Genomic DNA, 15,266 nt, shown 5'->3' with positions numbered 1-15,266 from the left:
TGATGGAATTCTTTTTGCGGGAAGGAGGAGGAGGAAGAGAAGGAGGTGGTAGAGGAAAGGGAGAAGGAGGAACAGGAGGCGGAGAAAGAGGGTGGGAGGAAGAGGAGAAGGAGGAGAAGGAGGAAAAGGAAGAAGAGGAAGAGAAAGAAGAGTAGAAGGAGCATTGCGTACTGGAGTCATCATGTCGAAGGCTTTTGCTGAATATGGAAAAAAAAGAAAGAAATTAACAGAGATGCAAATATGAAGGAAAGAAATAAGAATAGGAAAAAAAAGAAGAGAAAGAATGAAATGTAGAGAAGAAGGAGAAAAGTAGAATTCATCCCTTGTTTGTTGAGCGTCTTGGGAGAGAGAGAGAGAGAGAGAGAGAGAGAGAGAGAGAGAGAGAGAGAGAGAGAGAGAGAGAGAGAGAGAGAGAGAGAGAGAGAGAGAGAGAACGTCCCCTTACCAGCACGTTTCTCAATCTAATGTATGTTACTATAAAAAGATAGAAAAGTGTTGCTCCGAGAGAGAAAGCTAGTTTGTCTGTTCTGGGAGGCAAATGCTTGATACGTTAAATTGTACCAGGAATGATGGAGGTATTTTGCCTGGTCGTGTTGAGGAGAGAGGTCAAGCAAGGGTGGTGAGGGAGTGCGTGACTGAGGTGGGCGTGAGGGGACGGGAGGGCATCGAGGGGCGAGGGTGGAGTGGAGCGAGGCATCAGCTGGAAAACGAGAAGTGGAGGGCGGGAAGGGAAGGAAGGAAGGTGTTTGAATGCGATTAGTTGTCTAGCTGGTTGTACAATGGATGACCTTTTGTCTGGTGCTGGTTACACACACACACACACACACACACACACACACACACACACACACACACACACACACACACACACACACACACACACACACACACACACACACACACACACACACACTTTGAGAGAGAGAGAGAGAGAGAGAGAGAGAGAGAGAGAGAGAGAGAGAGAGAGAGAGATTAGATTAGATAAGCAAGAAATATCAATTACATAACATTGCTTAAAAAAAACAAAAAGTAAATGGATATTCCTTTTATTTATTCATTCATTTTTATATTTGCTCTACTACGAGTATCGCCTTATCGGTAGTGGCTTAGCGGCCGGCTTGAAGGGAAGGGAAATTAAAAACGTGTGTGTGTGTGTGTGTGTGTGTGTGTGTGTGTGTTTATCTGTTAGCAAGTGATACTGACATAGCTGCGAAACTAAAAAGTCAAATTGCACGTATCTCTCTCTCTCTCTCTCTCTCTCTCTCTCTCTCTCTCTCTCTCTCTCTCTCTCTCTCTCTCTCTCTCTCTCTCTCTCTCTCTCTCTCTCTCTCTCTCTCTCTCTCTCTCTCTCTCTCTCCCCCAGGAAGTGATACGAAATTGACTCTATAATGAACAGAGAGAGAGAGAGAGAGAGAGAGAGAGAGAGAGAGAGAGAGAGAGAGAGAGAGAGAGAGAGAGAGGGAAAGAATGGAATTGGAAGTGGCACTGTTGCATTTGTCTCTCCAAGGAAGGTGAGGTCAAGTGATTCTAGTATATTCCAACACATTCCAGCTCGTGTTGTTAGGCCATGCAAAGGTCAGGATCAGATTGTATTGTAGGATGAAGTTAAGTCGGTTCATTCCAGATTATTTCAGTTTATATTAGAGTTCATTCCTGGTTATATTGCAAGTGCTTCCCATTCAAACTGATATACCGTGAACGGAGATAAAATACACATGTGTTGCTCGTGATTTGATTTGTTTACTGTTCGGCCACTGTCACATAGAGCTATATTATACGGTATACGGTGCACATTTTTCGGGGACACGCGTATAGCTGGAATCGAACAGGGGGAGATGTCTTAGAGCGCGTCACATAGGAGGGCACAATACGAAAAGCTGTATAGCTGCGTATAGTATAGTATAGGGAGAGTCGAGCATGTTCGATTTTCGTGCACCGTATACCTCCAGATACCATCGTCATTTTTTGTGGCAGCTAGTATTTTATGCATTAATACAATGATTATTGCGACTCATTTCATCGGAATTTCGAAGCACATGCACAATTTGCATTTTAACATTTGTATTTGTATTCATACCAGCTTTTCTTTTCCTGATATCGGTTTCCTCCAGTTTGATCCAATGAGACTGAGGTGGGGTAAAATTAGGTTTTTCAACATTTTGTAGCCGTTGTATGAGATACGCATGTAGTTGAAAAATACCTTCTCATCAGGGTGATCGATCAGGTTCTGAAATGTGGTGTGAAGCTCCCCCACCTCAGGTCTCATTTGGAAATGCTGTCTTACCCATGCCCTTCTTTTCTTCCCATGTGTCTCCTCAGCCTCCATCAGTAAAAGAAGAGCCAAATCTTCTTCTTCTGATCCATGTTGACGGCACCCAAAAGACTGTAAGTAGTATACGCGTGCACCCTCTATGTGACCAGCCGTGCCCGTATAGAGTATAGTGTATAGTGTATACCGAATAGCAAATACCGTATACCTTATACCACATAGTTCTATGTGACAGCGGCCTTACGAGTATTATGCAGTCATAGTCTTACGGAATAGTTTGTTATTTTTATCATTTAATTCTAGAACATTAAAAGATTTAAATTGAGAAATACAAAATGCTCCTGCCTTGATCTTTCACCAGTTCATTCTATAACTGAAGAGTTTGTCCTGAAGAATTTTTAAGAGATAAAGAAAAGTCTGAGACGAACTCTGAGGATATTTCTTAAAACTGCAACAGAAGACTCTGGATACGTATGGCATTAGTGACGTGAACAACAAAGTAGGGATGAGAACGAAAGGTTTCAAGTTTCTGTAGCAATTTTTCCTCAACAGTTGAGTGGAAGAACAAAACACAAAAACATGTGGAAGAACTGCGTATTTTAAGTGCAAAAACGGGTGAGAGTGTGAAGAATCTGATTAGACCATGTATTAGTGGGGTGTGCAGAGCAGGTGGTGAGGGAAAACAGGAAAAAGGTTTGTTCAGAGAGGTAAGGTTGTAACAAGTCCATACATTAAAGAAGGAATAAAGGATAGAATTACTAAGGAGAGGATATAATAGCAGAGAGAGAGAGAGAGAGAGAGAGAGAGAGAGAGAGAGAGAGAGAGAGAGAGAGAGAGAGAGAGAGAGATCAATTAAAACTAAATGACGCGTTGTTAATGTTTGGTATTCTAAATGAATGAAACTAAACTCACTCTCTCTCTCTCTCTCTCTCTCTCTCTCTCTCTCTCTCTCTCTCTCTCTCTCTCTCTCTCTCTCTCTCTCTCTCTCTCTCTCTCTCTCTTCCTCTGCTTCACGTTATCTAAATTATAAACAAACAGGTAGAGACAGAAAGAGAAAAGTAAAAGTGAAGGGAAAAGGAATAAAAAGAGAATAACGAATGTAAAGGATAAATAAAGAGGGAAAGAGGAAATAAAGGTAATGAGAAAAGGGGAATAGAGGGGTATAGAAATAAAGAGAAAGAACAGAGAGGAGGAATAAAAAAATGCAGAAAGGCAGTAAAGAGGAATCACGAAGATGAAATGTTAAATAAAGAGGGAGAGGGGAATAGAGAGAAAGAGAAAGAATATAGAGAAAAAAAAAGTGAGAAAATGCCGAAAAGAATGAAAAGTAAATGAAGAGGATGAGGGGAAATAAAGTTCAGGGAAAAGAGATGATAAAGAGGAAGAGATAGATTGAAAAAAAGTAAAAAGAATAACGAAGAAGAAAATATAGCGGTAGGAAAGCAAGAATAAAGAGAAGGGAATATGAAAACAAAAGAAATAAAGTAGTGGTGAAAAGAATAGTAAAGAGGAATAGAGAAAATAAGATCATAGATGAAAACGAACAAGGTGAAAGAGGAAAAATGAAGGTAATGAAGAAAATATGATAAAAATAAGCAGAAATATACACGAATGGAGATGAAAGAGGCAATAAATTAGTAAAGAGAACTGAAGAGAAAAAAAAGAAAAAATATGAGAAAAGAAAGAAGAGGAAAAGAGTAAGAGATAAATAAAGAAGGGGAATAGAAACGTAGGAAATAAAAGAAAAAGAAAACGAAGATAAAAGAAGAGAATAATGATAAGTGACAGACGAAGAAAAGAACTAGGAAGAAAAACGATAGGATTACATTGTCACTGTCTGCTCCTCACGACTTTTTTTCTTCTTTTTGCTTGGAGTTTGTTTTTCTTTTAATTGACTTGCCATGTATTCACTTATTCGCTCTTTTTTTCTTCCTTTTCTTGTTTGCACCTTAAAAGAACCATCCTCCATGTTATTCCAAGTTGCTTCGTATTTTTAGTTCATTTGGTGATATTTTTTCCATTCATTCCGTTTTTTTCACGCTTTAATGTACATTTTGGTAGTATTAACCCTTTGACTACTGTTTGTTACATCTTTCCTTAATTACTGATCACTATGAATCATCTTTACTTATTGTATATCCATCTCTGATACTTAAATTGAATAGAACTAGCAAAGTCCATTCCTTTTTGATGTTTTTCTTTCAAGGAGATGACCTCTTACAATATTCATTTATTAATTCTGGTATAGTTTATTGTTTCATTTAGCATTGAAGTAGTATTTGGGGTTTTAGAGGAAGCTTTTTATTATTATTTGATTTTTCGATTATAAAGAAAACTTATAGTGTGGCCAAGAAAGGAGGACTGTCAATAGGACTCATGAGATTGTATATACGTAACTTGTAAATGGTCAATGCCGCTCTGCCGTGACTTATTCATTGGTCGTGATAGGGTATGGGTAATAATATCTCATTGTCGGTCAGGTCCTGCTGTGTTGGATGGATTCTGCATGCGGGGTGTGAGCAAGAAAGAGGCTAAGCTCCACCTGTTGTGAGGGATTCAGTTTTGTCCAGCGGTTCAAAGTGTGGTGGTGAAATCTGTTGCTTCCTTTGTACTCTCTAACTTTTTCTTTTACCATTTTGTACGTCTTTCTGTTCGTTTTTGTTCCTTTGTTTCTATTGTTTTTCTTATGTTTTGTGTTTTTTTTTCCTTTTTGCTAGTTTCTTTTTGTTTTGTACGTTTGTGTTTTTTGTTCTTTTTACTTTTTCTTTGTTTTCCCGATTTTATGTTTTTTTTCATTTGTTTGTAAGTGTTTTATTCATTCTACTTCTCAGTCTGATATTTCTCGTTTTTGTTTGTTCTTTATTTTTTGCTTGTCAGAATTTCTTTTTTTTTTATGTGAGTGTTTTGTTCTTTTTCTTCTTTTCACTTTTTACCTGTTCGTCTTTTTTTTTTTTTACCTTATTTTTATTTTATTTTTGCGCGTCATTTCGTTCATATTTCTATTTGACGTTTTTTGCTGCGACATCTCTCATATTTTTCTATTCGTTTATTCTTTCTCCTTTAGTTCGTCTATCTATTCTTTTCAGATTATATTTGAGACTATGTCATTATCCTCTCTCTCTCTCTCTCTCTCTCTCTCTCTCTCTCTCTCTCTCTCTCTCTCTCTCTCTCTCTCTCTCTCTCTCTCTCTCTCTCTCTCTCTCTCTCTCTCTCTCTCTCTCTCTCTCTCTCTCTCTCTTTCAGTCAATCATTCTCAACATCGGTGCCAATTTGTTTGCTTGTCTCTCTCTATCTTTTCGCCAATTTTTCTTTTTTCCTTCTGTTGTTTTTCATTTTTTTTTATCCTTAGTTTCCTTTTTCTCTTCCTTTGTGGTATCTTCCTTCAATTAACCAGAAAATAATCTCGCTTTTACCACTTACCAGATATTTTCCTCTCATATACTGTAAGAATTTGAGAAGGGAAAGAAGGGAAAGGAGGAGAGGGGAAGGATACGGAGGGGAGGGGAAGGAGAGATGAGAGAGAGAAAGACGACAGAAGACAAATGGGGAATAGAAATGCGAGGAGAGGAAGAGGAAGAGAAAGATGAAAGGAAAGGAGATAAGGAAGAGGAAGAGGGGAGAAAAGGAAACAAGGCAGGAAATTAGGAAAAGAAAGTGAAGAGGATGTGACATATAGAAAACCGAGAAGAAAGAAATAAAAACGAAAAAGAGGAATAGAAGAGAGAAGGAAAGGAAAAGGGAGAAAAAGAGAGAGAATATCTACCAAGCTAACCAAATAAAACTCAACAGAAGGGGAGTGACACGGAAGGGAAGAGGGGAAGGGGAGAGGAAGGGGAAACAGGAAAGGGGGTGAGGGGTTTTCAAAGTGATAGGAGGAAGGAGCAAAAAGGAAGGGAAATATGCATGAGAGGAAAGTGAGGAGGGACAGGAAAGGAAAGGCGAGGGGAAACATGGATCAGAGAGAGAGAGAGAGAGAGAGAGAGAGAGAGAGAGAGAGAGAGAGAGAGAGAGAGAGAGAGAGAGAGAGAGAGAGAGATCAATTAAATATAGTACCACTCCTCTCTCTCTCTCTCTCTCTCTCTCTCTCTCTCTCTCTCTCTCTCTAGCATAACGCACTGGGATGCATATGTGCGTAACAAGATAGCTAGACCAGAGGTAATATAATGCTATGCTTGGGAATGAGTTTGGCGGCGTTGTTACTTCCGCATGAATAAGAGAGAGAGAGAGAGAGAGAGAGAGAGAGAGAGAGAGAGAGAGAGAGATGTGACGAAGAATGAGTTTTGTTATCCTTTTCTTTCCTTTGTTTTTTTTCTTGTCTTTCTTTTTTCCTTCATTCTTGGTTTCCTTTCTTTATCTCTTGTTTCCTATTTCGCAGTCTTACTTCTTTCTTTGCTTGCTTCCTTTCTTCTTTTCTTCCTTGCGTCCATCATCTATCTTTTCATTCCATTCCTTCCCTTTTTCTTCTTTAATTTTTCCTACTTTTCTTCTTTCTCTCCTTTAATCCCTCCTTCCATTATTTCCTAATTTCTTACTTTTCTTTCTCCTTTCGTTCATCCTTCCATCCTTCCATTATTTCTTATCTTCCTTCCATTCTTCTTTTCTTCCTTCCTTTCTTCCTTTCTTCCCTCCCTCCCTCCCCCGTCTCTCCTTCCCATCTTTCTTTCCTTCCTTCCTTCCTTCCTTCCTTCCTTCCTTCCTTCCTTCCTTCCTTCCTTCCTTCCTTCCTTCCTTCCTTCCTCCTTCCTTCCCTCCCTCCCTTCCTTCCTTCCTTCCTTCCTTCCTTCCTTTCTTCCTTCCTCCCTCCCTTCCCCTTCCTTCCTTCCTTCCTTCCTTCCTTCCTTCCTTCCTTCCTTCCTTCCTTCCTTCCTTCCTCCCTCCCCCTCCTTCCCTCCCTCCCTCCCTTCCACCCTTCCTTCCTTCCTTCCTTCAGTCCACCGTGTTAAGCAAATATATTCAATAACTGCTTAATTTTGTTTATTTTTGGCTTATTTTTGCCAGAGTTTATGACTTTGTTGAATTATTTCTCGTTTTTGTTTACTTTTTGGCTACGAGGAAGTGTGTGTGTGTGTGTGTGTGTGTGTGTGTGTGTGTGTGTGTGTGTGTGTGTGTGTGTGTGTGTGTGTTTGGCGGGAATCTCCTTAAGAGGCTTTTGTGCAGCGGTCTCGTATGTTATAAGAGAGAGAGAGAGAGAGAGAGAGAGAGAGAGAGAGAGAGAGAGAGAGAGAGAGAGAGAGAGAGTTATGGTATGTGAGTATGAATCTATGCGTTGTCTTCTGTGCATTATTAAGATTGGAAAGAGAGAGAGAGAGAGAGAGAGAGAGAGAGAGAGAGAGAGAGAGAGAGAGAGAGAGAGAGAGAGAGAGAGAAAACTAGAAAAAAACTAATACAAAACAAAGTAACAAACAAAAACTAACAGGTAAGACAAAACAAGACAAAAATAGCAAAAAAAACAAATAACAAAAAAAAAAAAAAAAAAAAAAGCAATAATAGGAAAATAATAGAAAACATATTGAAACTATGACCACCACCACCACCACCACCACCACCACCACCACCACCACCACCACCACCACCACCACCACCACCACCACCACCCTAACCCTTCTCTCCTCTTCCCCAGCATTGTGTAGTGGCGTGGGAGGATTTGCGCCTAGTATAGACATCCCAGCGACCACTACGGAGCCTCCCCCCACCACGCAAGACCCCGCCACGCTGCCCTACTTCCTGCACCACCTCAACGCCACCAATGTCACCGTGAGCAGAGGCAAGGCGGCGATTCTGGACTGCCAAGTGTTCCGCCTCAGAGACAGAACTGTGAGTAAAAGGGATCTTTTTTTTTTTATGTGGAAAGCTGCGCTGAGACAACTTAATTCTTTCTTTTTTTCCTTTTTATATTATCTTGTTTTGTTTCATTTTTATTCATTCGTTCATTTTTTAAGGAGAGGGCTACATAAAACGAAGAAAAGACCCTATTGAAAAAATGCTTTCTTAAAATGAAGTCTACTACTAAGCTGTTAACTATTTCGTGACGATATGGAAGAATTAGCTTAAACTTGACTTAAACTTAGATTTAGATAAACTTAACCTTAGATAATAAAGAAAGACTTAAAGAATATTCATCTCTAATATATTTTTTTCCTCTAGTTATGTCTAAATGAATGTAAAATGATAAGAAAACTCCATTAATCTCTATAAGAATGATGAGATCCACTTTAAAGCCATGAAAAGAAGTGTTAATGGGGAAGATGATGGAATCTAAAAGGACTTAAAGACTTTATGATGTCTAGTAAAGTGATGATAGGACAAGAGATGATGATGAAGCTAAAGGAAGAAAAAGACTTAAAATATTATGAACCTCCACTAGAATGATCATTTATACTTTGTTAGCAGAGAAGGCATAGTAAGATGAGACGTGTTTATGATGAAGCTAAAGGAGGAAAAAGACTTGGTACATTAATAACCTCCACTGGAATGACCATTTTTCACTTTGTTAGCAGAGAGAGGGCAGTAAAATGAGACGTGTTTATGATGAAGCTAAAGGAAGAAAAAACTTGGTGAATTATTAACCTCCACTTGAAGCTGAAGGAATAAAAGACTTGGTGCATTATTAACCTCCACTAGAATGATCATTTTTACTTTGTTAGCAGAGAAAGCGTAGTAAGATGAGACGTGTTTATGATGAAGCTAAAGGAATAAAAATCTTTCTGAATTATTAACCTATACGTGAAGATGAAGGAAAAAAAATTGGTGCATTATAAACCTCTACTGGAATGATAATTTTTCACTTTGTTGGCAGTGAGAGGATAGCAAGATGAAAAGTGATTATGATGAAGCTAAACGAAAAAATAAAGACTTGGTGAATTATTAACCTCCACTCGAAACTGAAGGAGGAAGAAGACTTGGTACATTATAAACCTTCACTTTAAGGATCATTTAAACTTTTTGAACAGTGATAGTGTGTTAAGATGAGACGTGATTATGATGAAGCTATAGGAAAAAAAGAGTTGGTGCATTATTAACATCCACTGGAATGATGATTTATACTTTGTTAGCAGTGAGAGCGCGAGGTGGCGATGGGGAAACTAAAAGGACGGTGTTATGGCTTTATGGATCATGTCAAAGGATAAAAGAACGCTAATTGCCTTGCATGCGAGTAATTCTTTTAAGGTCACGAGTGCGAGGCGTGCTGGTAATTAATTATGTTATGGGGCACGATTGGCTCACTGATGAAAGGAACGCTGGTTGGGTTAGAATTATTAATGCAAATGTTTTATTCCATAGTTTGTTCCTGATCTTTGTTATATATTTTTTTTCTGGTCTTCATTTTGTTGGTTATTTGGCTTTTATTTTGCACTCTTTGTATTTGATTATTTGTTTTTATATTATTTTTCATTTCCTTGTTCTTGGTTAGCTATGTTATTTCTTTTAGCTCTTGTTCCCCGTTAGCTTAAAAGGAAGGGAAGGGGACTGAAGGTGTATATGTTAAGTTCCGCTCATATTTTTAATTGAATACTTTTTAACCCAGCTGCAGATAAAAAACATCCTATTGCATTCAACAGCCACGCAATCAGATGAAATAATTACATTTTTAATCATGCCACATTTTTCCAGCCACGAATATTACCCTAGCCCTCTCTCCCTTCCCTTCCTGCCCCGCCCCTCCCAGCTTTCTAAAATATGAAAATGCTGCTAAATCAAACAGTTATCGGTAAGAAAAAATAAACTAAAGTGTCCGGCTTTATTTCTTCATATTGTTTTTTTTATCATAGCAATTATCTATTTATGTATTTGTTTATTTCTTTGGGGAAAAGAAGTTATAATACAGTTTTCTTTAATTTATTTATTATTAAATGACCGATATTCTTAACGTTTATTTCTTTCCTTTTCATCATATTTTATTTCAATATATTCATTCATCCATTTTTGAGGGAGTTCAACAAGTTATGATACGAAAACCAAAAACAGTACAAAAACAGCCTAATGAACAATGTAAACACGTAAAAAATGGCTGTTCTTGTACGTAGGAGCCTCCACTGGCCACGACAACACTAAATCATGAACGTAGTAGTGAGAGCTAAAAAGAGCGAGACAGTAGCAGGCTGGAGGCGGGTTAGCGACCTGACTGGGGTTCTCTTAGGCTTGGGTGATGCGGCAGCCTCTTCATCTTCTTAATTACTGTTGTGCGGACCGACACAAGCTTTCCAATGAGAGAGAGAGCGGGTGGAGAGCGAGAGGGAGAAAGGGAGGGACGGAGGAGGAGATGGTGAGGTGGAAGAGGAAGAGATTGTGGTGGTATTTCTAAATAAATCTGTGAGTTGTCTTCCCTGCAGTAATATGGAGAGAGAGAGAGAGAGAGAGAGAGAGAGAGAGAGAGAGAGAGAGAGAGAGAGAGAGAGAGAGAGAGAGAGAGAGAGAGAGAGAGAGAGAGAGAGAGAGGTATTCAAATGAGTATGTACTGCGTTGTTGTCCTGTCTTTATGTGTAGTATATATATATTTTTTTATTGCTCAAATCGTAGGTTATAGAATTGTTCAACTTTAAACCTTTTGATAACAGATATTTAAGAAAGAGAGAGAGAGAGAGAGAGAGAGAGAGAGAGAGAGAGAGAGAGAGAGACTATTAAACTCACAACCAAATATTCAGTGTCCAATCAGCCGTAAGCAATTCTCGCTAAGAGGTGCAGCAGTGCATGTGTGACCTAACTAGAGAGAGGTTTGAACGTCGTGGTTTTCTTAACACTACTGACTTCGAGAAGCTCTATCTGTTCCTTTCTCTCTCTCTCTCTCTCTCTCTCTCTCTCTCTCTCTCTCTCTCTCTCTCTCTCTCTCTCTCTCTCTCTCTCTCTCTCTCTCTCTCTCTCTCTCTCTCTCTCTCTCTCTCTCTCTCTCTCTCTCTCTCTCTCTCTCTCTCTCTCTCTCTCTCTCTCTCTCTCTCTCTCTCTCTCTCTCTCTCTCTCTCTCTCTCTCTCTCTCTCTCTCTCTCTCTCTCTCTCTCTCTCTCTCTCTCTCTCTCTCTCTCTCTCTCTCTCTCTCTCTCTCTCTCTCTCTCTCTCTCTCTCTCTCTCTCTCTCTCTCTCTCTCTCTCTCTCTTCTCTCTCTCTCTCTCTCTCTCTCTCTCTCTCTCTCTCTCTCTCTCTCTCTCTCTCTCTCTCTCTCTCTCTCTCTCTCTCTCTCTCTCTCTCTCTCTCTCTGCTTTATGGACTCGACATCCCGTGCCTCTCAAATAACCACCGAACAAACTGCATTGTATTCGTTGTAAACACACGAGACTGCGCTGCCTGCCTGCCACTCCAGACTTATGGCTGCCAGACTCACTGCGCGCTGTGATAACCTAATAATGCTGTAATCGTTTATTTTTTTAGCCATTAATTTACTCCTGCGTATAGAAAGTGCGTGTTATCTCGATACTGCAGTGGTACCTTGTCTTTCAGTGGTATCCCTCGTGATGATCGTGTTGGAAGTCTTAGATGTTGGTTCTTTTCAAAGGAGTTTGTTTTGTGTTCGTATTATTCATATGGTTTATATCCGTTGTATTAATTTTCAAAGCATTTTATGTTTTCCCTGCGCTAGTTTACTATAATTATTTTGTAATCTATGATATTTTAGTGATGATTTATTTTCTATTTTTTCTTTAAATTTGATTAATATAATGTTGGTTTTTATTTTAACGTCGTACATTTTTGCTAGTTATCGTACTTTCTTACATTTGTTTTGATAATCTTTAATGCTCGTTTAAATGTTAATTTCATGCAGTTAATCTGCGATATTTATAAATACAGTGTTGATTTGAAAGTATTATCATCCTGTTTCAAGTTATCTTACATTGGTATTGTCGTTTCATAATATAAGCTGTTGTTTCTAAAGGTGTGATTACCAATAATTCTGAAATGTTTATTCTACACAGTATTGTTTGTGTTAGTATTACAGCTTAATGTTGATTTCGAAGCAGTGCTTTGATTGTAGTGCTTTGATTACTTTTGTGCTTCATGCTAGTTGTCTCGTATTCTTTAATTCTGCGTGAGGATTTTGTGATGAAATTCTGTAATATCTGTCGCAAAGGAGTTTTTTAGGTGCTAAAAAATATATATGGTTGATTTCAAATCGATATAATTTGTTTTAATCTTTGTGCCATGTGATAAATGTTTAATGATAGTAGTGTCCGTTCCCCTCAATGTATTAATTAATTGATTTACTCATCATTTATTCTTCTATCTATTCTATTCATTTTTCTTATATATGATTCTATTCAGTTTATTACTATCTTTTGCGTAGGGAAAAATGTATTGACGATTTTTGAGTCTTATCTTCATTTCAATATATAACAGTTTGTGGTTGTTGTTTGATGATCTGTAATACAAATTCTAAAAAAAGTAAAGCTGCTGTCGGCTTTATTCGGCTTTCATACTTATCAGAACAAAACTCGTGAATGTGTAATTTTCTTTTACCTTTATAGCTTTTTCCATCATTTCATATGTAATGCTAATTCTAAAGAGAAAAGAAGCTTTGTGAAAATAAAAAAAATAGCCGTTTGTATTCAAAAGCTTAACCTTCGTAATTATCAGCAAAAACTATCGAACGTGCATTTTCCTTTGATTTTTTACCTTTTCTCTTTTTTCTTTGATGAAGGAATCCACGTTTGGCTGTATAAAAAAAAGGCGGCTCCCACGCTGCAGGCTGGCGAGCAATCAAGGAAACCGTGGCTCCATGCATATTGATTCCCTGGACATTCCTTGCCATTCCTAGCTAAGTCTGTGCTCTATACAATTCATGGAGGAATTAATCTCATCTGGTATTTATCGGTGGATTTGGTATCATTATCGTCACGTGCTGGAAATTATACTTTTTATTGTATTGGTTTTATGTAAAATGGTTTTTATATATTCTCTCTCTCTCTCTCTCTCTCTCTCTCTCTCTCTCTCTCTCTCTCTCTCTCTCTCTCTCTCTCTCTCTCTCTCTCTCTCTCTCTCTCTTCGGACTTCTAATTCTCATTTTCTTGTTTCACCATGTTTTTTCACCATGTTTTTTCCATGTTACATATATTATTTTCATACACACACACACACACACACACACACACACACACACACACACACACACACACACACACACACACACACACACACACACACACACACACACACACACACACACACACACACACACAGTTTAAGGATCGATTGTCGCGTCTGCCAGTAACGAGGTTCAGACTGGCCACCTTCTACTACTCTGGTTTGCAAGGAATTCTGACTCTCCTACCCCCTTCCACTCCTCTCCCATCTCCCTATCCATTCCTCCTCCTCCCATCTCCTCTCGCCCTCTCGCCCAGCTTCCCAAACTTGTTACATCACCTGCTGAGCCGCGCGTGAATCCAGGGAGTGCAGTGAGCGTGTAGTGTGGCTTTGGTGCGACAGAGACTGGGAGAGTGGGTTGGGGAGAGGAAGAGGCAGAGAGGAGTGAGTGAGAGGTGGCATTTGCGGATATGAATATAGGTCATGTCTTCCGTACAGGTAACGAAGTGTGTGTGTGTGTGTGTGTGTGTGTGTGTGTGTGTGTGTGAGAGAGAGAGAGAGAGAGAGAGAGAGAGAGAGAGAGAGAGAGAGAGAGAGAGAGAGAGAGAAAGAGAAATAGAGAGAGAGACATCAATAGTTTTTCCATAATCCGCTTCAGATTTTACGTTATTAAGAAATCTCTTTTGAGTGAATGATTGATCAAATATTCTTTCACTCAACGGATTCACTGACTGACTGACTGACTGACTGACTGACTGACTGACTGACTGACTGACTGACTGACTGACTGACTGAATAAATGAATGAAGGAATGAATGAATGGCTGACTAACCGACTGACCAACTGTCATAATACAAAAAAAAAAAGATTGACTAGCTGAGTGACAGACGCAATCGAGAGACAGAGATGCGAAATTAAAACTAACTCTCGGTGATGTATTTGGTGCTTTGCCTTTCATCGTGAGAGAGAGAGAGAGAGAGAGAGAGAGAGAGAGAGAGAGAGAGATATTTAGTATGTTATAAAAAATTATGTAACCATTGAATTTTTCTCCATTATAGGATAAGTACAATAACCTCTCTCTCCCTCCCTCTCTCTCTCTCTCTCTCTCTCTCTCTCTCTCTCTCTCTCTCTCTCTCTCTCTCTCTCTCTCTCTCTCTCTCTCTCTCCTCGCTGTTTTCCCTCTTTATACTTTGATTTCCTCCCTTTTATTTTGCTGGTCGTGTGGGAGGGAGGGAGGGAGGGAGGGAGGGAGGGAGGGAGGGAGTGAGTGAAGAGTGAGTTATAAACCTTTCTAATAAATCTATCGCCCGTATTCGCATATTTTTGGATTCAATTTTTAATAAGAGATTTTCTTTTTATGAAAGCTGGGAAAAAATAGTGACATATCGTTTATTATGTGTTATATTTCGTTTTTAATTCAGTTTTGTGTGTATAAATGCGTGACAGAGAGAGGGAGAGAGAGAGAGAGAGAGAGAGAGAGAGAGAGAGAGAGAGAGAGAGAGAGAGAGAGGGGGATTTAGCAAGGTGTCTAGTTTTGTTTTCATATCACTGACAACATTTATTCATATCACTTTATATCATTTATTTATATGTTTATGTGTTTATTTCCTGTGCTTCATTTTGTCGTGGATTATGAACCGTCGACTAAATCATTCACCCACCAAACAGTTGCTCAAAATATCCCAGTAACTAGTGACACGTTTGAAAGCCTTTGATTCCACAGTTGTTGAATGAAACAGGATTTCTCACCATAAGGTTTTACTGCAACAAGCTGATTACTTCCGCACTGCAAAACGCTAATAAAAAATAATAAAAACTGCCACCTGCTCTTAGTGTGGTGGTGCTGTGTTGGGATGCTGTGTGGTGGTGATGGTGGTGGGTGGTTGTAGTTTTGATGATGGTGGTGCTACTGTTTCTATTGTTGTTGTTGTTTTTGTTGATGATAATATTGCTGTAAAGTTTGGTGGTGGTGTGGTGTTTGTTGTTATTT

The 15,266-nt window shown here is 39.0% G+C and overlaps 1 protein-coding gene across 2 annotated transcripts in view; it reads left to right on the top strand.

The window, feature by feature from the left end:
* The window catches only part of LOC123507685 (hemicentin-2-like), a 190,656-nt gene that overhangs the window by 148,211 nt on the left and 27,179 nt on the right, over positions 1–15,266 (top strand). For both annotated transcript variants that reach the window (XM_045260816.1, XM_045260817.1), the window contains exon 4: positions 7,890–8,083. In XM_045260816.1, coding sequence (XP_045116751.1) covers positions 7,890–8,083 — 194 coding nt within the window. The remainder of the gene's footprint in view (positions 1–7,889; positions 8,084–15,266) is intronic.

This window comes from Portunus trituberculatus, chromosome 23, assembly GCF_017591435.1.
Source record: "Portunus trituberculatus isolate SZX2019 chromosome 23, ASM1759143v1, whole genome shotgun sequence".
In the NCBI taxonomy this organism is placed as follows: domain Eukaryota; kingdom Metazoa; phylum Arthropoda; class Malacostraca; order Decapoda; family Portunidae; genus Portunus; species Portunus trituberculatus.
Note: the sequence above shows the minus strand (reverse complement) of the source record. Positions and strands in the feature narration are given on the sequence as shown.